The 22,404-nt window shown below is 52.3% G+C and overlaps 1 protein-coding gene across 1 annotated transcript in view; it reads right to left on the reverse strand.

The window, feature by feature from the left end:
- LOC138431381 (cAMP-dependent protein kinase catalytic subunit PRKX) overlaps nt 1-22,404 on the reverse strand; it is a 67,916-nt gene that overhangs the window by 41,186 nt on the left and 4,326 nt on the right. The window contains exon 2 of the mRNA XM_069573491.1: nt 3,932-4,100. Within this exon, the coding sequence (XP_069429592.1) occupies nt 3,932-4,100 (169 nt within the window). The remainder of the gene's footprint in view (nt 1-3,931; nt 4,101-22,404) is intronic.

The raw sequence follows: 22,404 nt of genomic DNA on the forward strand, positions 1-22,404 counted from the left end.
CACACGGAAAAACATCCCAAACCTCAAGGACCTTATAATAACACCCTCATGGGTTAAAACACCAGCACTGAGCAACTCAGTAAGTAGGTGTTCTGGGCTGGATGGCCAAAGTGTCTGTGGCTCAGTCATGTCCAACTCTGCGACCCCACGGACCATAGCCCACAGGGCTCCTCTGTCCATGGGACTCTCCAGGCAAGAATACTGGGGTGGGTTGCCATTTCCTCCTCCAGGGGATCTTCCCGACCCAGGGATCGAACCTGCGTCTCCTGCCATTTCAGGCAGATTTTTATAGATACTGTCTGCATCACCCCAAATCCATATGTTGAACTGCTAACTCCCCAGGACCTAAGAATATGCCTGTATTAGGAGATGGGTCTTCAAAGAGAGGATAAAGGTGAAATGAGGTCACTAGGGCGGGTCCTGATCCCAAAGAACTGGGGTCCACACAGAAAGAGGAGGTCAGGAGACAGACACACGCAGAAGCACAGCTGTGTAGACTAAATTACAAGGAAAAAATCCCCATTTCCTTCCCCTGGGCATCTTCCCGACCTAGGCCTCTTGGTATAAGGCCACCCATGAAATCGGACGAACAACACATTTCTACAGCACCTCAACAACTTAATTCTACCTGCAGTGACCCAATTTCCAAACAAGGTCGCTTTCACGGGTACTTATGCTGTATTTCTGGGCTTGGGTGCTGCTTGCTCAGTCATGTCTGACTCTTTGCAACCCCATGGACTGTAGCCTGCCAGGCTCCTCTGTCCATGAGTTTCTCCAGGCAAGAACCCTGGAGTGGGTTGCTATTTCCTTCTCCAGGGGATCTTCCCGTCCCAGGGATCGAACCCAGGTCTTCTGCATTGCAGGCAGATTCTTCACCGTCTGAGCCACCAGGGAAGACCCATCTTTTGGGGAGGCAGACACAATTACAGCCACAACGAGGCGGAATATCCAGAGCTGGCAGCCCCCCGCCCAGCCCAAGACTCACAAGAGCATCACCCTAACGTGTGCTGAGCCCAGAACACACGCGAGGTCAACTCAGCATCTCCACCCTGCCACTCCCAGGCCTGAAAAGAGCTTCTCCCGCCGGCTTCTTGCCTCTTCCAAACTCTTGTCTTCTCAACATTTCGGACTTTCCCTGTCCACCATCAAGTCTACCTGCTTCTCTTCGGTGGAAGTGTTAGCCCATCAGTCGTGTCCGACTCTTTGAGACCATACGGACCATGGCCCGCCGGGCTCCTCTGTCCATGGGATTGTCCAGGCAAGAACACTGGAGTGGGTTGCCTTCTCTTGTTCCCAGCCCAGGGATTGAACCCGAGTCTCCTGCATTGCAGGCAGATTCTCTAACCATCACATAAACTACCACAGAAAGCTCAACAGACCACTAGGTCTCCAGAACAAACAGGAATCCGGCCACCAGGAGGCCTGTCTTCCTGGGAAAACTGGGCCACAAAGCACCCTCAGGGACACACCCTGGGGGTTCTGGTTTGAGGACTTCCTGTATTCAGTTAAAAAAAAAAAAAGGCTCAAGCCAGTTCTCCTAAATCACATGAGAATGCCTTGGCCACAGACATAGCAGTCTGCATCTCCTTTATAAAAGATTCATCGAAAACCGCTGGGCAACGGGAGTGCCTTCCCAGAATCTCCGAGTCCACAGGAGAGACACCGTTAAGTAGAAGCTTTGTTTTGTTGCAGAGGAAGGCACACACGCATTGGATCGTCTACAAGTCTTCCCGTCAGCCACCTGGACACTCAGACTCGACCGGGGTCAGGGGGTTGACTCCGATGCACCAGCGACTTCTGTTCTGATGACTCAAAAGCATGAGACTCTAGTGACCCATCCACATGGGCCCCAGACTGCCCTTCGGCTCCGTAAAAGGAAAGTCAGACACACACACACAAAAAGCCAGCTGCTCCCTCTGTCCCCCATCAAACATGCCTCTACTCGTCTGGAGACATTGCTCCGGCAGTTTTGAGTTTATGGGTGTTTTCGTCCGTGCATGGGGGCGGAGACGGGGACACGCAAGATGTTCCGAGACCATAGTAGACGGTCCTGTATCTGCTTGCCTGGGCGAGTGGATTGCAGAAAAGGCAGGTGTGGATGGCTGAGTTTGGAGGTGGCGAGGGGCAGGGCAAGGCAGAGGAGGCGAGCATCGCAGCAGAGGCGAGATCCTGGGCTGACCACGTGGCTGGCACCCCCACCTTCCAGTGCGGTCACTGTGCTGGGATGATGGAGGGAAGGGCATCTCAAAAGGGTCACCGTGACTGTGTGTTCAGTCGCTTCCATCGTGTCCGACTCTGCGACCCCGTGGACTGTAGCCCCCGTAGGCTCCTCTGTCCGTGGGGATTCTCCAGGCAACAACAGTGGAGTGGGTTGCCATGTCCTCCTCCAGGGGATCTCTGCAGAGCCGGGGATGGAACCCACATCTCCTGCATTGGCGGCTGGGTTCTTTACCCACTGAGCCACCTGGGAAGGCCGAAAAACAGTCAAAGACAAAGCCAGAGCCCGTGACAGCCGTCTCGAGGACACGATTAAATGAAGCCCCTGGGGTCATTCTCTACGGAGCTGCAAGCGGAGACGCAGATGGCCGGCGGGGCACGGCGTGGGGTGGGTGGGCCCCAACGGCTGCAGGGAAGCGAAGGATACCTTGAAAGCAGGCAAGTCGGGGAGGCCAGAGCAGCTGTTAACTCCGAGCACAGGCTGGGCTGGGGGAGAAGGGGGGCTCAGAGGAACACAGTGCAGGCCAGAGGTGGGAACCACGGAAGCAGCAGCCCCCTACATCCCGCCAGGGATGGGGACAGACAGCCTGCTGTGGACGCCTACACATCTGGGCCGTGGGCAGGGTCGTACCTTTCAGTAGCAAAGAGGGTAGGAGAGCAGCGTTCCTGGTGGCTCAGTGGGAAAGCCTCCACCAGCCCATGCAGGCAGTGAGTGAGTGAAACTCACTCCGTCCTGTCCGACTCTTTGAGACCCCGTGGTCTGTGGCCCCTCCAGGCTCCTCTGTCCATGGCATTCTCCAGGCAAGAATACTGGGGTGGGTTGCCATGCCCTTCTCCAGGGGACCTTCCCAACTCAGGGACTGAACCCGGGTCTCCAGCCTTGCAGGCAGATGCTGTACCCTATGAGCCCCCAGGGAAGCCAAAGAATACTGGGGTGGATTGCCATTTCCTTCTCCCTGGACTGTGGTCCCTCCAGGCTCCTCTGTGCATGGGATTCTCCAGGCAAGAATACTGGGGTGGGTTGCCATTCACTGCTCCAGGGGACCTTTCCAACCCAGGAACTGGACCGGGTCTCCTGCACTGCAGGCAGATGCTGTACCCTATGAGCCCCCAGGGAAGCCCAAAAACACTGGAGCAGGTTGCCATGCCCTCCTCGAGGGGATCTTCCCCATCCAGAGATTGAACCCACGTGTCTCGGATCTCCTGCACTGGCAGGCGGGTTCTTCACCACCACCACCGCCTGGGAAGCCCAGCAATCACGCACCTGAGCCCCCAAATCATACATCAACTAATAAAGGAAACTTGAAAGAGCGTGGGGGAGAGAGGCATGTATGCGCTGCACGTCGGGCACCATCAACTGGATGATGCCACGATACACCCACGTGACGACACTCGAGACTCCACGAGACACCCAGAGAGGATGGGAGCGGGCAGAGGCGGGCGGGTGACTGAGGTCCCGGGAAAACCCAGGAGATGAGCGCTCTGGCGACGGCAGGCGGGGAGCCCACGTGGATGTCTTGCTGGGGCAGACAGGCACCCCTTCTTCCCGCCGACCCTGGGCAGGCACTCAGTGGGACCCTCTCTTGTAAGATGGGGAGCTTGAGGTACGTCAGGACCCGGCGGGAACACGCTCCATCCCCAGCACACACAGGAGACTCCCACGCTGGGGGGTGCGGGCGGGCGGGCAGGCGGGGACCCAGAGCCAGGGACTCACAGTTTGACCAGGAAAGGGTGGTCGACTTCCTTCAGCACCGACTTCTCGTTGTGAACGTGCTGCTCCTGCTTCAGGCGGATGATGTCGGGGATGGTCATCATCTTCAGGGCGAAGAAATGCTTGCTTGTCTTCTCCTGCACGAGCTGCACGCGGCCGAACGTCCCTGTACCTGCACGCGGAGGGCAGAGATGGGGGGAGAGGCGTGCTCAGCGACCACAGCTACCCCCCCACCGGGAACGTCAGACGACCTGGCAGGTCGGAAGATTCCCTTCCCTACGAGACGCCAGGCGACAGACCCCCCTCTGCAGTGGTCAAGTTAAATTTCTGCACACACACACAGCACCACTTGACTCTAGGACAAAGCTACGTAGAGTCACAGCTGTGGTTCTTCCAGGAGTGACGCACGGACGTGAGAGCTGGACCATAAGGAAGGCTGAGCGCACTTAAGCATTGATGCTTTCGGACTGTGGTGCTGGAGAAGACTCTTGAGAGTCCCTTGGACTGCAAGGAGATCCAACCAGTCCACCCTGAAGGAGACCAGTCCTGAATGTTCATTGGAAGGACTGATGGTAAAGCTGAAACTCCAATACTTTGGCCACCTGATGCGAAGAGCTGACTCATTTGAAAAGACCCTGAAGCTGGGAAAGATTGAAGGCAGGAGGAGAAGGGGACGGCAGAGGATGAGATGGTCAGATGGCATCACTGCCTCGATAGACATGAGTTTGGATAAACTGTGGGAGTTGGTGATGGACAGGGAGGCCCAGCGTGCTGCAGTCCATGGGGTCGCAGAGACACGGACACGAATCAGCAGCTGAAGCACAAGAAGCGTAACTTGCCCCTGAATTATCCTTTGACGAGAGTGACTGACCATCGTTTCTGGAAATGAGTCATCCCAGAGAAAACACACACGGAGCTAAAGGCAGAATGGGAAAGCACGCCAGATACATTCCTGTGACGTGTCTTTTTCTTGACACTTTTCTAAATCAGGATGAGACAGTCAACAAACTTAGGGCGACTGAAGGGGAAGGGGTTGGGGGAGGGTTAAATGAAGAGTTTGGGATGAACAGATAACACACGACTAGATGGAAAATGGACAAGCAAGGAGCTACTACTGAACAGCACAGGGAATTCTACTCCACATCTCATAATAACCGTATACGGAAAAGGAATGTAAAAAAAAGAACAGATATGTAACTGACTCACAGCTCAAATGAACACAACGCTGTAATTAACGCTTGCTGCCTTTAGTCACTCGGCAGTGCCTGACTGACTCTTTGTGACCCCACGGACTGTAGCCCCGCCAGGCTCCTCTGTTCCTGGGGATGCTCCAGGCAAGAATACTGGAGTGGGTTGCCATGCCCTCCCTCCAAGAGATCTTCCTGACCCAGGGATCAAACCCGGGTCTCCTGAATCGCAGGCACATTCTTTACTGCCTGAGTCACCAGGGGTGGCTGTAAACCCAAGGACAGGGCCCTCATAAGACACAGAACAGGAGAGACATGGACACGGCGGAGAAGCCACGTGGAGACGGAGACAGAGACGGGAGGGAGGCGGCCATCAGCCCAGGGACGGACGCCTGGAAGCCGGAAGAGGCGGGAAGGACCCTCCCCTGGAGACTGCAGGGAGCCCAGCCCTGGCACCCCCTGACCTCAGACGTCTGGTGCCCAGGGTTCAGGGAAGATGAATGTCTACAGTTTCAAGCTTCCCAGTTTGGTGGAAATTTGTTACGGCTGCACCAGGGGGTAGGAATTCAACCAAACAACGCTCAGGAATGGTCCGAGCATCCCTGTTTGCATATAGAACCTAACACAACTTTAACCTTCCTCCTGTTTGAGAACAGGTCTGGACATGGAAATGTACATGTTTCAACTGCCCCAGCGGGGCTCCCCTCAGGTCTCTGGATATGCTGATGTGCTCTCGGAAAATTTCGGGAAAATTAAAGGCCAGGGGTGAGGACACCACGCTCAATTGTCTTTGTCCAGATTAACGCTGATGAGGAGAAATTCGAAAGAAAGACAATGAGAAATCATAAACAGAGAAGCCAGCCTGTTCTGGAAAACTGATGAACTTTGCAAAAGCTTATCAAAAGAAGCACCGTCTGCTTCTGGCTAATAATAGCAACATTTTCTTGGCAAAGGAAACGCTGCTGAGTTTCTGGTACCCGTGGGGTAAGCCCCTGGGCGGTTCTTACTGGGAACACACCCTGGCTAGAAAGGGGAATTACTCTCAGACTTCCTAAAAGAAGAAGTTTCTCCAGAAGGGCTGCCACAGTCCACGTTCCTTTTTTATGAATTTCACTGGCACTGTGCGTTTTAATTACTGGAAGGGAAAGGAGTCCTCATGTTATAAAAAAAATGTTTCTAAATGTGTCTATGCGTGGTACCTCATGCAGAAAATAGATACAGTAACACTTCTCTTAAGACATAAAGTCTTGCTTCCCAATACCTGTATTGTTTTTATCCTTGAGACTGCAGGCATGAAATATGTGATAACACTCTTTTTTTTTGATACCTCTGACACAATTTGGAAGAAATCGCACTGGTTTTAATGGTTCCACATCATGGAGACCATCAGGGGCCTTACTTACATGCTTACACCTTGGGTTACATTTTTTTATCCTTGAGACTGCAGGAATCAAGTAAAATCTGCGATGCCTCTGTATCTTTTTCCCGATACCTCTGACACAATTTAACTTGGAAGAATCGCACAGCCTTTTTTTTTTTTTTAAATACCTTTCCATCATGGAGACCACTAGTAGCATTTTCTTACACATCTGTCTCTTGTGTTTAAGAACGAAAAGACCCCGTCCTGAAGGACATATTCACTCTTTCATGATGAAAGTAAAACGGGAGGAATCCAAGTGTTACTCGATCAGTCGTGTCCAACTCTTTACCACCCCCAACGGACTGTAGCCCACCAGGCTCCTCTGTCCATGGGATTCTCCAGGCAAGAATTCTGGAGTGGGTTGCCATGCCCCTCCTGATGAAAGGGTTAGAAACAAACCATCTGAAGACATGTTTAAAAAGAAATATTATTTCACACATAAAGGAAAAGATGATGTGAAACTACAGGATAATGATAATAACTGGTGAGTTTAGAGTCCACGTACAAATCCCACCAAGGTAGAAGTTTACCAAAGCCTGGCTAAACGTACAAGCAGATCCTACACGTGTGAATTTAATCTCCTGCGTTCTGCTGAAAAACAGGGAACTGAACTATTTGTTTCATCTGATGAGAAATCACCTTCTCTTCCTGTTTCACACATTCAGAAGCACTGGGTGGGCGAAAAAATTCACCCAGTTTTGAGGAAAAGTGAAAACCATTTTTCATGTTCACCAAGAATTGTATAGAACAATGGCTTTGCGAGGCACACGGACTGGTTTTGGCCAAACCCAACAGCACTGGTTCCTTGAAAATGACCTAGTTCATGCTTTAAATGGGCTTCTCTGGTGGTTCAGACAGTCCAGAATCTGTCTTCAATGCGGGAGACCCGGGTTCAATCCGTGGGTTGGGAAGATCCCCTGGAGAAGGAAATGGCAACCCACTCCAGCCTTCTTGGCTGGAGAATCCCATGGACAGAGGAGCCTGGTGGGCTACAGTCCATGGGGTCGGAAAGAGTCGGACACGACTGAATGATGGAGCACACCCACCCACACACACACACACACACACACACACACACACAGACACGATACAGAAAACAGATAATGAACAAGGACCTGCTGGGCAGCACAGGGAACTCTGCTCAATCCTCTGTAATAACCTTATGGTCACCAGGGGGAAGGATGGGGGAAGGGATGGTCAGGGAGTTTGGGATGGCCATGGACACTCTGCTGTATTTAACATGGAGAACCAGCAAGGACCTGCTGGACAGCACAGGGAACTTTGCTCAATCCTCTGTAATAACCTTATGGTTCCCAGGCAGAAGGGATAGTCAGGGAATTTGGGATGGACATGGACACTCTGCTGTATTTAACATGGAGAACCAGCAAGGACCTGCTGGACAGCACAGGGAACTCTGCTCAATCCTCTGTAATAACCTTATGGTCACCAGCAGGGAGGGATGAAGGGAGGGATAGTTGGGGAGTGTGGGATGGACATGGACACTCTGCTGTGTTTAACATGGAGAACCAGCAAGGACCTGCTGCCCAGCACAGGGAACTCTGCTCAATCCTCTGTAATAACCTTATGGTCACCAGCAGGAATGGATGAAGGGAGGGATAGTTGGGGAGTGTGGGATGGACATGGACACTCTGCTGTGTTTAACATGGAGAACCAGCAAGGACCTGCGGTCTAGCACAGGGAACTCTGCTCCATGTCACGTGGCAGCCTGGATGTGGGGGAGTTTGGGGGAGAGTGGATACATGTGTATGGATGGCTGAGTCCCTTTGCTGTCCACCGGAAGCCATCACATTGTTAATCGGCTATACTCCAGCATAAAATAAAAAAGATTAAGAAACACAGAATAAAATTTGGCTTTCGGCAATTATGGCTGCAAACCAGTACCAACTCGTGTTTCACTGGGGGCAGGGGAACCTTCAGGAGTTCTATAAAGAATGTGTCCTAACTTTGAATAAACTTAAAATCATGGAACTGGACCCTTCGAACAGGTGAATTTTATTGATTTGGATATTATCTCTTAATAAGCAAAATCTACCCTCAAAAAAATAAATATGATTTGGATAAAGTTATGAAGTTTTTTTTTTAAGCTTGGAATCTTCAGCTTCAAAGATCAGCTGAATAAGCTGGACACAGTTCAGCTGGGCGCTGGGTAGGGCAGACGGTCCTTGTGAGTCCACTCGTCTAGACAGGCTTTCAAAAAACAAAAACCAGTCATTCCCTCAAAATGCTGCGGGAGGGAAGCGGCATTCCACTGCACAGTCAACTCCTTCATTCTGTAAGATACTTATTTTTAAAAGACAAAAATAGAACAGATACTTCAGCGCCCACCCAATTCTTCTAGTTACAGGCTATTAAAGTTACGCTGTCTCCCATCAAAGATACAAAGTGTGTAATCACAAAAGAAAACCAGGAACAGGGAAAGTTGCCAGCCTAACTCCCACTGCTAACAAATGCGAGACAAGGAGATGCCTCGAATTCCTGGTCTTGCACTGGGCTCCCTGAGAGAAGATAGGAGCTGCTCGGAACCTCGCCTGGTAACTCTTGACCCGGAGGCAAAGGTTGGTCTCTGTAATTTGATAACACGAGCTGGCCACTTTAAAAGTCGAAGCCGTAAACTGCAGTCGAGTCTGACTCTTTGCAATCCCATGGACTGCAGCCCACCAGGCTCCTCTGTCCATGGGATTCTCCAGGCAAGAAGACTGGAGTGGGTTGCCATTTTCTCCTCCAGGGGATCTCCCCGACCCAGGGATCGAACCCAGGTCTCTCGCACTGCAGGCAGATTCTTTATCAACTCAGTCACTAGGGAAGCCCTCCCGGAGGCTACACTTACATTTGGCTGTGCTGTGTCTCCGTCTGAACACACAGTATGTTTAGCCATGGCATGTGGGATGTAGTCAGCTGACCAGGGACAGAACCTGTGTCCCCCTGCACTGGGAGGGTGGAGTCTTTAACACTGCACCACCAGGGAAGTCCCAAGGCACTGTCTTTGGAGGAAGCCAGTCCTAAAGGAAATCAGTCCTAAATATTCATTGGAAGGCCTGATGCTGAAACTCCAATCCTTTGGCTGCCTGATGCAAAGAACTGACTCATTGGAAAAGACCCTGATGCTGGGAAAGATTGAGGGCAGGAGGAGAAGGGGACGACAGGGGATGAGATGGTTGCGTGGCATCACCGACTCGATGGACGTGAGTTTGAGTATACTGCGGGAGTTGGTGATGGACAGGGACGCCTGGCGTGCTGCGATCCGTGGGGTCGCAGAGAGTCGGACACGACTGAGCGACTGAAGTCTGCAGTGGAAACTGGGGAAGAGGGCGAAGACTGGAGCTTTCAGTCTAGCTGAAATGAACGCTGGTGACAGCCACAGACAAGAGCTGAGATTCAAGGGGGCGGAGGAAACGGGGGCAGAGAAGGGCCGGCCTTTCGAAAGCCTCCACCAAGTTCTTTGGGAGAGGCAGGTTCCAGGAAGTCATGGGGCAGACAGAGGGGAAGTGGCCCGGCTGATCTGAGCTCTGGGGTGTTTTCAGTTTGTTTCAGAGCTTTCCCTGTGGCCACGGAAGGCAGCAGGAAGAACCGAAAAAGAGGGGCTTGCAAACTCAAAGAGAAGAGAAAATGCAGCTTCGGGACGGGCGGGGATGGGGCTGGCAGAGGGCGGAAGAGCAGGGAGGACCACAGTGGGTGGGTGAAGCATCTGAGAGGGTCCTCCCGGTCCCCCTGCAGATAGGGGAACCCTGGCGGGTGTCCAGAGGGGTCTGCGGAGTTGCTTTGTTTTGGGGAGAAGCTGGCGACAAGTTCCGTGCTGGAGCCTCCGGACAAGCAGAGGATGTGGGATATGGTGGCTGGAAGGCTGTTTGTCCCCGAAACAAGATTCCTGTCTGCCTGCAACCTGTCCTTTTTTTTTTTTTTTAATATTTATTTATTTTAATTTGGCTCAGCTGGTAAAGAATCCTCGTGCCATGCGGGAGACCCGGGTTCAATCCCAGGATGAGGAAGATCCCCTGGAGGAGGGAAGGGCAACCCACTCCAGTCTTCTTGCCTGGAGAATCCCATGGACAGAGGAGCCTGGTGGGGCTACAGCTCATGGGGTCCAGAGAGTCGGACGTGACTGAATGACTAACACACACTCTTTTAATTTACTTGGCCGAAACCTGGTCTCAGCTGCTGCATGTGGCAACTACTTCCCTGACCAGGGGTCAAACCCAGGCCTCCCGTGCTGGGAGCGTGGACTCTTAGCCACTGGACCGCCCAGGAAGTCCCCACCCAGAACTTTAGAATGAGGAGTTACCTGGAAAGAAAGTATTTGCAGAGGTGATGGACCGAAGGGTCGGAGATGAGGTTCCTCCTGGATGGGGGTGGCCCTAAACCCCATGACAGGGTCCTCATAAGACACACAAGAGGAGAGACACAGACGCAGCAGAGAAGCCACGTGGAGATGGAGAGGCGGCCACCAGCCCAGGGATAGACGCCTGGAGCCCCGAGAAGCAGCAAGAGGCGGGAAGGACCCTCCCCTGGAGCCTCTGCAGGGAGCCCAGCACTGGGACACCCTGACCTCAGACGTCTGATCCCCAGGAGTCGGGGTGTCTGGTCCTCGGGACTCGGGGTGTAGGGAGGGGGGATGGATGTCTGTAGTTTGAAGCCGCAGGTTTCGTCTGTTACTATAGATGCTGGAAGGTCACGCAGGTTGCAAGAGCCCCAGGGACGGACGCCTGGAGCCCCAAGAAGCGGGAAGAGACAAGAAGAACCCTGGAGACTCTGGACGGAGCTCAGCCCTGGGACACCTTGACCTCAGACATCTGGTCTCCAGGGCTGGGGGAGGATGGATGGGTATGGTTTGAAGCCACCTGGTTAGTAATGGTTTCCTGTAACAACAGCTCCAGGAAGCCAACACAGGGGACCCCTGGACATTCACGGAGACGGACCCCCAGCAAGCACCACCTTGGGGACACCCCCTCAAGCCCACAGCAGAAAGCTGTAGATGAAAGCGGCGCCTATGGGCGCCCCCAGCTCCAGAACGATAACGAAATTCACCAGGATGAATGAGACCCTCCCTCCTTTGTCATGTCCAGCCAGCCTGTCAAACACTGTTACTAACTGCCACTTCCTGCCTTTGTTCATCAACACAGCATCTTGTCAAACTGCTCTGAAAATGGGACTCAAAGTGAGACTTGTTAAAAAAAAAATTCCTCTCAAGTTCCCCTCTTGGTTTTTATCATCTCTTAGGTTCCCTGAATTCTTCGTCCGTTCTGAGATCTCAAGCCTTCTGCTATCTTCATATCTCGGACAGTTGTCAACATACCGATCACAGTTAGGTTGCTTGTCTTCTCCTGTTAAGGAGGCAAGAAAAAGGACTTCCCTGGTGTTTCAGCGGTTGAGACGTCGCCTTCTAATACGCAGGTTTGATCCCTGGTCAGGGAAGTAAGAGTGAAAAAGCTGGCTTAAAAGCCAACATTCAAAAAACTAAGATCACGGATTCCGGTCCCATCACTTCCCGGCAAATACATGGGGAAACAATGGAAATAGCGGCTGATTTTATTTTCTTGGGGCCTGAAACCATTGTGGACGCTGACTGCACCCATGAAATTCAAAGACGCTTGCTCCTTGGAAGGAAAGCTATGACCAACCTAGACAGCGTATTGAAAAGCAGAGACATTACTTTGCCAACAAAGATCTGTCTAGTCAGAGCTGTGGTTTTCCAGAGGTCATGTATGGATGTGAGAGTTGGACTATAAAGAAAGCCGAGCGCAGAAGAATTGATACCTTTGAACTGTGGTGTTGGAGAAGACTTTTGAGAGTCCCTTGGACTGCAAGGAGATCCAACCAGTCCATCCTAAAGGAGATCAGTCCTGAATATTCATTAGAAGGACTGATGCTGAAGCTGAAACTCCAACACTTTGGCCACTTGATGCAAAGAACTAACTCATTTGAAAAGACCCTGGTGCTGAAAGATTGAGGGCAGGAGAAGGGGACAACAGAGGATGAGATGGTTGGGTGGCATCACCAACTCGATAGAGCAAGCTCCGGGAGATGGTGATGGACAGGGAGGCCTGGAGTGCTGCAGCCCTTGGGGTCGCAGAGTGTCAGACCCTCGTTAACAACTAAACAACAACCGCAGGGAACCAGATGCCACGTGACTAGGAGCTCGCATGCCAGAACTAAGACCTGCTGCAGTCAGATAAATACATCAATGAGGAATTTTTTTTTAAAAGATGCTGAAGCACATTAAACAATAAAGTCCCCCATGACCCCAGACTAGGGTAAGCACCCAGCCTTCCTTTTTGCCCAATGCACACAAACCGTGTTCTGAGCAAGCCCACGGGATCCATGCATCTGTGAGGAAAAACAAACAGTGGTGTGTCTCCAAACGCCCCCGGCCCGAGGCTGGCCCGGCTGGAGCCGGAGAGCGCAGTCATCACCCAGGACACACACACTGTTCTGCAAGCCCAGGCACGGCGGGTCGGTGCGGAGTCTGGACACGCCAGAGATCCATTTTCAAAGGGCGACGCCATGCCAAGCCACCTGGGAAAGTCAAGTTCAACGCCGGCAACAAATAAAAAGCCACTGAAAGATGACATCTCCGCTCCTCAAGTTTACCGAAAGTATGTGCTGCTCGCTCAGTCGTGTCGGACTCTTTGCGACCCTGCAGACTGTAGCCCCACCAGGCTCCTCTGTCCATGGGATTCTCCAAGCAAGAATCCTGGAGTGGGCTGCCAGGCCCTTCTCCAGGGGATCTTCCCCACCCAGGGATTGAGCCCAGGTCTCCTGCGTGGCAGGGGGATATGTTACCCCTAGGACCACCCCAGCCATTCCTCAAGAGTCCTAATAAAAGCTGGTCACTCCGTCTCCACAGCCCGCCTGTCAATCTGCCTTCCTTCAAGAGTCCACCTGCTCTCAGTGTGGCTGGGTGGTTCCTGCACTGGGCTGCCATCGTTCATTGGTGTCTTTTCTGGGCTGCAAACGCAGCAGCCTGGAATCCCGACCCTGAGAGGTCACACTGCTTCCGACCTGAGACGTTCTAAACGGACAAATACAAACCACCTTCCGAGGCAGGTTTGAGACTGTCTACCCGCGAACTTCCCTAGTGGCTCAGCTGCTAAAGAATGCGCCTGCAATGCGGGAGACCGGGATTCCATCCCTGGGTTGGAAAGATCCCCCTGGAGAAGGGAAAGGCTACCCACTCCAGTATTCTGGCCTGGAGAATTCCATGGACTGTACAGTCCATGGGGTTGCAAAGAGGCAGACATGACTGGGCGACTTTCACACACACACACACACACACACACACACACACACACACACACACACACACCTGGGAACTACCTCCGAGCTGACTCAACAGTCAAGCCAGGCACTGAGTCCCAGAACAGAGCATGGGTTTCCTGTCCTAAGAGGCAGCAGGCCTCAGGTTTCATCCAGTTATTTGTCAACATGCAAAGAACCGGAGTGTTTTCAACAGCCAGAAGGGTCCCCCCTCCCCGGCCCTTGGCCAGAAACCTTCCTACGTATACGGCTGTGTGTGCTCCAACTCATGCGGGCAAAAAGAAAAACCCACGAAATCGCTGGACAATTAAAAGCAACCGCTTTCTTCCTGCACAAAGGCAGACCTTACCCAGGAGGTCGAGAGCCAAGTCCACCCAACCGCACCCCAACCATGAACAGCATCCCAGGTGCTAGACGGCGATCCTAAAGATGATGTCAAAAGCAGTCGTCCCGGGCATTTTTACTTTTGCTTTTAAAGGAAACCAGGCCAACTGTCCCAAAATGGACACTTCTTAGAAACAGGCTTCTGGTAGAACAATATGAAGAGTCCTTAAAAAAAAAACTAGGAATACCACAACTGAGTCAACACAATACCCCGAAATCTGTTATCAAAAAAAAAAAAAAGCTAAGTAACCTTTTTGAGGATCAAGTAAATGAACATCTTTGTGAGTAAAATCACATCCCAACAGTAACTATTTTCATTCAAGCATCCACATAACCCTCTGACTCCTTGGTGGAGTTTTTTTTTTTTTTTTAATAACGGGTAAATTTGCTAATTTTTTTTTGTTATGAATGTGCTAAGGATAAATGGAAACTGTCACTCAAGTAGAATTTCCAAAAAATGAAACTGTAGTTTCCCACGTTAAACACAGCAGTGTGTCCATGTCCATCCCAAACTCCCTGACTATCCCTTCCCCCTGGAAACCATAAGGTTATTAGAGAGTATGGAGCAGAGTTCCCTGTGTTATACAACAGGTCCTGAGGTGAAGAGCTGACTCACTGGAAAACACCCTGATGCTGGGGAAGATTGAGGGCAGGAGGAGAAGAGGATGACAGAGGATGAGATGGCTGGATGGCATCACCGACTCGATGGACATGAGTTTGAGCAAGCTCCGGGAGTTGGTGATGGACAGGGAGGCCTGGCGTGCTGCAGTCCACGGGGTCGCAGAGAGTCAGACACGACTGAGCGACTGAACCGAACTGATGTTGGTGAGAAGTTTTCAACCTGAACTAAATTTTTTTTTTTTTTGAGCAGGGGGAAGGAATTGCTCTCAAACATAAGCTGGTTCACTATCCACCTCTTCCCTGCTTCCTGCAGGGCCCAGGGCTAAGCGCGCGCACATGCACACGCACACGCACACACACACACACACACACACACACACACACACACACACACACACCCGCAGAGCCCTGTTTCCATCTGTCCCTCACTCAGACTCCGGGCGCCCTCACCACTACAAAGGCCAGCTTTCTCTGCAGCCGAGTCCCGCCGGCCACACCCAGCCTCCGATGTGCTGGCCCCTTTGTTCGGAGGAGAGGCTCCCCAGAGAAGGAGCCAGCGGGGTGAAGCCATCCGTTCAAGTCATCGTCCGCCTTTTCACAGGAACCCCAGGGAGGCTTCCCTCCAAACCCCTCCCCCGCGATGAGCTGCCTCATCAAGCAAGTGTCCACACGAACCATCCGGAGAGAACTCAGAGACCAGCAGAAACCCAACTACGTTCAGCAACACGGAACTGAACCCCACTTCTCATACAAGGTTAAAAAGCACATTTTTTCTTCCCGACCACCTGCCCAGTCCCCTGGCTCTTGGAAAGAGATACGCTTGAATTGAATTATTTCATCTGATGGCTGACTCGCCAGTAGACTTTACTGCTACATCTCTCTTGGGTATTCCTTCAGAAAATGGGTGTGTGGACTCAGCTATGTTAATGTACTGTGTACAGATTATCAGATAAAGTCAAGCTGATCATTCCTCACCTCATACTTAGAAATGTCTCCTCAGTTCAGTTCAGTCACTCAGTCCGACTCTGCGACCCCGTGGACTGCAGCACGCCAGGCCTCCCTGTCCATCACCAGCTCCCTGTCCATCACAAACTCATGTCCATCGAGTCGGTGATGCCATCCAGCCATCTCATCCTCTGTCGTCCCCTTCTCCTCCTGCCTTCAATCTTTCCCAGCATCAGGGTCTTTTCCAGTGAGTCAGCCCTCCGCATCAGGTGGCCAAAGGATTGGAGCTTCAGCTTCAGGAATTTAGCAAAAAAATGCAGCATTCTGTCGACCCAATCCACCAAAGCATCGGAGATCCCAGCCCTGAAATGTGGGGGAGGCTATTTCTGCAATTCAGAGTAGCTCACAAGCATTCATTAATTTCCCTTGTGACTCAGACCATAAAGGATCCACCTGCAAAGGCAGGAGACTGGGGTTCGATCCCTAGGTGGGGAAGATCCCCTGGAGAAGGAAATGCCTGGAGAAACCCATGGACAGAGGAGCCTGGTGGGCCATAGTCCATGAGGTCGGAAAGAGTGAGACACGACTGAGCTACTGACAGAGAAATACACAAGTATCTGTAGTGTTGGTTTTGTTATTCTTTGAAGGGTAACCTCAGAAAAACAACAACAGCCTACCAAGTCTGCCGATGGACATGAGTTTAGGAAACTCGAGGAGACAGTGAAGGACTGGGAAGCCTGGTGTGCTGCAGTCCATGGGGTAACAAAGAGTCAGACAGGACTTCCCGACTGAACAAAGCTTACCCAAAAAAAGGGAAGTAAATGGACTCGTGATGTTCAACCAAGCGACACTCTAAAGGCTCCTTGCGAAAAAGCCTCCCCTCCGTCACCCGTGTCTCCACCGCCCAGGTGGATCTGGATACGAGCGCGGTTTCCGGGATTCCACGCGGCTGCCCGCCCGACATCCCCGCTCCGAGACCAGTGGCTCAGAGCTGCGTGTCTAAAGGCGCATCCCGGAGCCAGAAGCTCCTCCTCGAAGGGAAGGTTTTACATCTTATCCAGGAGCAGTCCTGGGGCTGGGGCCCTCCTGTAACACTCAGAACTGGTTCTGCTTGTCCAGCACCAGCAAGCAGCCTGCCTGGTGGAGGTGGCAATTAGTGGTGGACACGCCGATACAGCCTGGCAGCCTCACATGGTCATGAATACCTTCCCCCCTGCGCACACGTGCCCACCTCCAGCCCTGTCTTTTGGTCTCTCCCATTCGACGTACGGAAGAGCTTTTCTTTTTTTTTTTTTAAGTATTTATTTATTTGGCTGCAAAGGGTCTTAAATTGTCCCAAGACTTTCCCCAGTGGCTCAGATGGTGAAAAATCTGCCTGCGAATCGGGAGACTCAGGTTCAATTTCTGGCTTGGGACGATCCCCTGGAGGAGGGCATGGCAACCCACTCTGGGATTCTTGCCTGGAGAATCCTGCAGAGGAGCCCGGTGGGCTACAGTCCAGGGGGTTGCAAAGAGTCGCCTGCGACTGAGCGACGAACACTCTCACTTTTACACAAGAGTCGGACACGACTCACCATCCTGGTGGGACGGTAAATGGAGATGAAACCTCTAAGGAGTAAGGATGTCCTTACAGTGGAGCTCTAATTCAGGAGGGCCTGTCTACATGTCCTCAGGAGAGGAGACCCCAGAGATGACACTTCCTTCTTCTCTCTGTCTCTCACCGCAAACCCCAATCAGCTCACATCCTGAGCGTCTGGGGAGGACACCCCAAAACGCCCTGGTCATCTCCCTTTCCTCCCAGAGAGCTCTGTGAAAACTCCAGGGAGATGCTTGTGGTCTTCCCTGAGACCGGAGCTCCCAAAAAAGTGAACCTCGCTTTTTCCCAGTATTGACTGGTTCTTCCCGGCAAGAAAAAGCACTTACAGTTTCAACGAAAAGAGGACAAAGGGAAACGTTTTCGAATGGTCTGAGGGTAGTGACATGTGGGTGTCTAAAAAAAAAAAACTTGGGGAAAATACCAGGAAAGCCCCACAGCGTGATGCCCAAAGCGAATGAGGAAGGTTTCCTGAGAATCGCGAATGTGGCTTTTCTTTTTTTCCTTTTCTCTTCTCTCCCCAACAGGAAGGACAAGATGGTTACAAGGGTCAAGTGACCCAGGGAGGGGATGGTCACGCCTGTGTCACAGACTGTTCTGGCCCTTTCCTTAGAGACGGACTTGACCTCCTCGGTGGTCCCCACCCGAGAAGCAAGGCTGACATCAGCATCACCCACCATGTCCTGATGTACATGGATGACCCAGGAGGGGGTCAAGGAGGCTTTGTCCCCAGCCCCAGGGGGACAGGTGTTCTCCCGGGAGGATTCTGTGGCTGCTGCTGCTGCTAAGTCGCTTCAGTCATGTCCGACTCTGTGCGACCCCATAGACGGCAGCCCACCAGGCTCCCCCGTCCCTGAGATTCTCCAGGCGAGAACACTGGAGTGGGTTGCCATTTCCTTCTCCAATGCATGAAAGTGGAAGTGAAGTTGCTCAGTCGTGTCCGACCCTCAGCAACCCCATGGACTGCAGCTTTCCAGGCTCCCTCATCCATGGGATTTTCCAGGCAAGAGGACTGGAGTAGGGTGCCGTCGCCTTCTCCGTGGGAGGATTCTAGGACGTGGCAACTTGATGGTGTTACTGGAGACAGCCACCTGTAGCCCCAAAGGCAGGTCAACCTTTGACCTCAAGGGAAGGTAGGTCAACCCCAGTCTTACGGACTAAACGTGCACGTCCCTTCAAACTGCTCAGGTAGAAGTCCAAACACCACCCACCCACACACACACCCACCCACACGGACACGTGATGGTGTCTTGAGGTGGCTCTCTGGGACGGGATGAAGCTGAGAATAATTCACGAGGATGGGATTACCATCCTTAGAACAGCTTTCCTACTGTCCAGCCGCTAGAAGCCAACCCAGGAGACAGCTCTGAGCAAAATCCAACCACCCTGACTTTGAACTTCCAGCCTCCAGAACCGTGAGAAGCTGACCTGTGTTGCTGATAAGATACCCCACGGATAGTGTTCCTGGTGGGCCCATGCCCCACCAAGACACCAAGGTCGGCATGGATTCAAGATGGTACCCGCTGGCCTGACCACATGGGAAGCTGGTGGAGACCCTGCCCCATGGAGCTCCGCCCGGCAGTGAATGAGAGACGCCTCATCTTCTGAAGGGGCTTCCCCAGGTGGCCGTAGTGCTAAAGCATCCAGCTGCCCATGCAGGAGACGTCAGGGACGCGGATTCAATCCCTGGGTCGGGAAGATCCCCCTGGAGAAGGAAACAGCAACCCACTCCAGCGTTCTTGCCATGGAAAGAGGTAGCCTGCCGGGCTAACAGTCCACGGGGTCACAAAGAGTTGGACACGACTGAGTGACTGGCTTTCTGATTTCAGACACCTTCTGCGTGGGATAAGAATAACCTTGGAAAACACGCGTCTGACGTGGAACCGGGGGTCCTCGACCTCCAAGGATTTTAGGCCAACCCATTATTCACAGACCAAGCTCCAAAGTCACGAAGAAAGCAACTCCGCAGTCCTCTCTGGGAGTTGTATGAACTTCCCGGGGCGCCTACAATGTGGGGGCTTAACAACCACACAATCCACCTTCCCCGAGCCCTGGAGACTAGATGTCTGAGGTCAAGGGTCCCAGGGCTGGGCTCCCTGCAGAGGCTCCAGGGGAGGGTCCTCCCCGCCTCTTCCAGCCTCCGGGGGCTCCAGGCGTCCGTCCCTGGGCTGGTGGCCGCCTCCCTCCCGTCTCTGCCTCCGTCTCCACGTGGCTTCCCCTCTATGTCCGTGTCTCTCCTCTGTGTGTCTTACAAGGACCCCGTCACTGGGGTTTAGGGCCACCCCCATCCAGGAGGAACCTCATCTCAGACCCTCCAGTTCATCACGTCTGCAGAGACCCTGTTTCAAGGTAAGGTCCCACTGTGAGGGGACGTAATTTTCGTGTGCGTCCGTGGCCGAGGGTCTAGCCTACCCAGGACCACAGGTTTTGTGTGGCCGTACCTGTGGGTTGTTAACGCATCCCTGCCTCCCTCCTTCCGCGAGAGAGAATGAGAGTGCAATTGCTTTTCCTTGCACATTGCTACTCCTGGATGGTCCTCCCCTCCCGTACTTTTCTCTCCTCAGGCGAGTTTTCCTTTTCTTTCTCCCGAGCAGGGAACCATCGCCTCTGCACCTACCAGGCTTCTCTTGAGGCAAGGTGTCAGTCGCTCAGGCATGTCTGACTCTTGGCAACCCCACGGACTGTAGCCCACCGGGCTCCTCCATCCATGGGATGCTCCAGACAGGAATACTGGAGTGGGTTGCCATTTCCTTCTCCAGGGGAATCTTCCCGACTCAGGGATCGAACCCGGGTCTCCTGCATTGGCAGGTAGCTTCTTCATGCGCTGAGCTACAACCCTTGGAGATGAAAAGTTTACAAAGGCCCCGCCCCGCGGAGATGGAAGCCGAGAAAGCAGAGTCTATGCGAGGATGAGAACACGGAACAGGCAAAACCGTGGAGACAGACAGCAGACGGGGTTCTCAGCGGCCGGAAGAGCGAGAGATGGCTGCGGTGGGGGGTGGGGATGACTGTGAGAGAGTCCCCTTTGCGGGGGACAAAAATGGTGCAACCTCACAGAGGCGAGGGCCACGCAACTGTGAATATGCAAAAGGCCAGTGGATGGTTCCCTTGAAAACAGTTCCTTTCACGTTACATCAATGTCACTGCAGTCTTTAAAAAAGAAAACAGAGCCTTCCCTGGTGGTCTAGGGGTCAAGACGTCATGCTTCCAACACGGTGGGGTACAGGTTCGATCCCTGGTCAGGGAACTAAGTTCCCAGAAGCCACACAGCATGCCCAAAGAGCAAAAAAGTAAATAAATAAACTTTTTTTTTTTTTCTTCTTAATGAGGACAAAGAGCCTACAGGACTTCTGTAAGAAGCAATATTCTTTTCTGGTCCTTTACCTAACTTGCGAGGTTGCCATGATGCTCCCAGGATGAAAGTATCCTCCGCACCCACGCAAGGTGAGTTAAAATTAAAAGACAGTATCGTGGCACCAGAAACCACATTCCCTCCTAACGGCAGCTCCTGTCAACACCGCCCGGACAAGGAGTCGCTTCACCAGCACGGGAGATCTGGCCTGTCGGGATTCCACCGGCCACGGAGGTTATGTTTCTGTTGTGGTTTGGGAGCAGAACGTGGGAGGGAACGTCCAGGTGGCAGGGAGAGAAAGATTAGGGTCGATGCTGGGGAACCAAGAGGCGCAGCAGCTGAGAGGAAAACAACCGTAAGAGAGAAGAGTACGGGTTTAATTATTCACTACGGAAGCACTTCCAGAGCGTAAGAACACACGGCTTTCTGACAGTGTGACGCTACGCTATACCAAACAAACAAAAAGTCAGATGTGAGCACACTCCCGTGATCAGGGAATGAGTTTTGTGCCTTGATCTTGATCTCAGTCACGGCAGGGGGTGGGGGAGGGTGGGCGCTGCCCAGACAGACGCACAGGACTACACAGACACACACACACACACCCCCTTCTCACACACTCAGAAGAGCTTCCATGAAAAGTGGGCACACTGATCAGGGCTATGCTCTCTCAACACGATATGGAACCCATTCCAACATCCTGGTTCGTTTTCTAAAAAAATAAAAGATAAAAAGCTTAGTATTTTATACTGGAATATAGCCGATCAACAATGTTGGGACAGTTTTAGGTGGACAGCAAAGGGACTCAGCCGTACATCTACGTGGATCCATTCTCCCCCAAACTCCCCTCCCATCCAGGCTGCCACATGACATTAACAGAGTTCCCTGTGCTGTCCAGCAGGTCCTTGCTGGTTCTCCATGTTAAATACAGCAGAGTGTCCATGTCCTTCCCAAATTCCCTGACTATCCCTTCCCCCATCTTTCCCCCTGGGAACCATAAGGTTATTACAGAGTATTGAGCAGAGTTCCCTGTGCTGTCCAGGGGGTCCTTGTTGCTAATCTACTTTAAATATAGCCGTATGTACAGCCAACATCCTCGTTTTGATATCGTATGATAGCTAAAGAAGATGTCACAGGAGGGAAAGCTTTGTGATTGATACACGAGTCTAGGTGTGGGTTTTGGGAATCCCCTGCGCACCTACGATTATTCCAAAACATTTCTTGCTCACGGCAAGAAATCAAGCGTGGCTGCAAACCATTCCTGCTGTAACTGAGCCTGAGTTTCCCAATCCAGGAAATCGGTTTAGCCAAGATGGTACCCCACCCCACCCCCGACGCTCCAAGCCCTTTAAAAAATGCCCTTCATGGACTTCCGTGGTAGTCCAGTGGATGAGACGCCACACTCCCAATGCAGGGGGCCCAGGTTCACTCCCTGGTTGGGGGACTAGATCCCACGAGCCACAGCTAAGACCTGGCACCGCCAAATAAATAAACATTTTTAAAATAAATAAAGAAAAATGCCCTTGGTGAGATTTTTCACCAATACAAGCTGAGCTTTCTTCCAAGCTCTTTGAATTCGTGGAGAACTAGTCAACAATTCTGGAGTTTCCCAGAGAGGGTTTATCCCGGAGCACAGAACAAGAGCATCTGATCACTGACTGCTCACTGACTGTCCTCCTTAGTCAAGCTCTCCAAGATGTTGTG

Source organism: Ovis canadensis, chromosome Y (assembly GCF_042477335.2).
Source record: "Ovis canadensis isolate MfBH-ARS-UI-01 breed Bighorn chromosome Y, ARS-UI_OviCan_v2, whole genome shotgun sequence".
Taxonomy (NCBI): domain Eukaryota; kingdom Metazoa; phylum Chordata; class Mammalia; order Artiodactyla; family Bovidae; genus Ovis; species Ovis canadensis.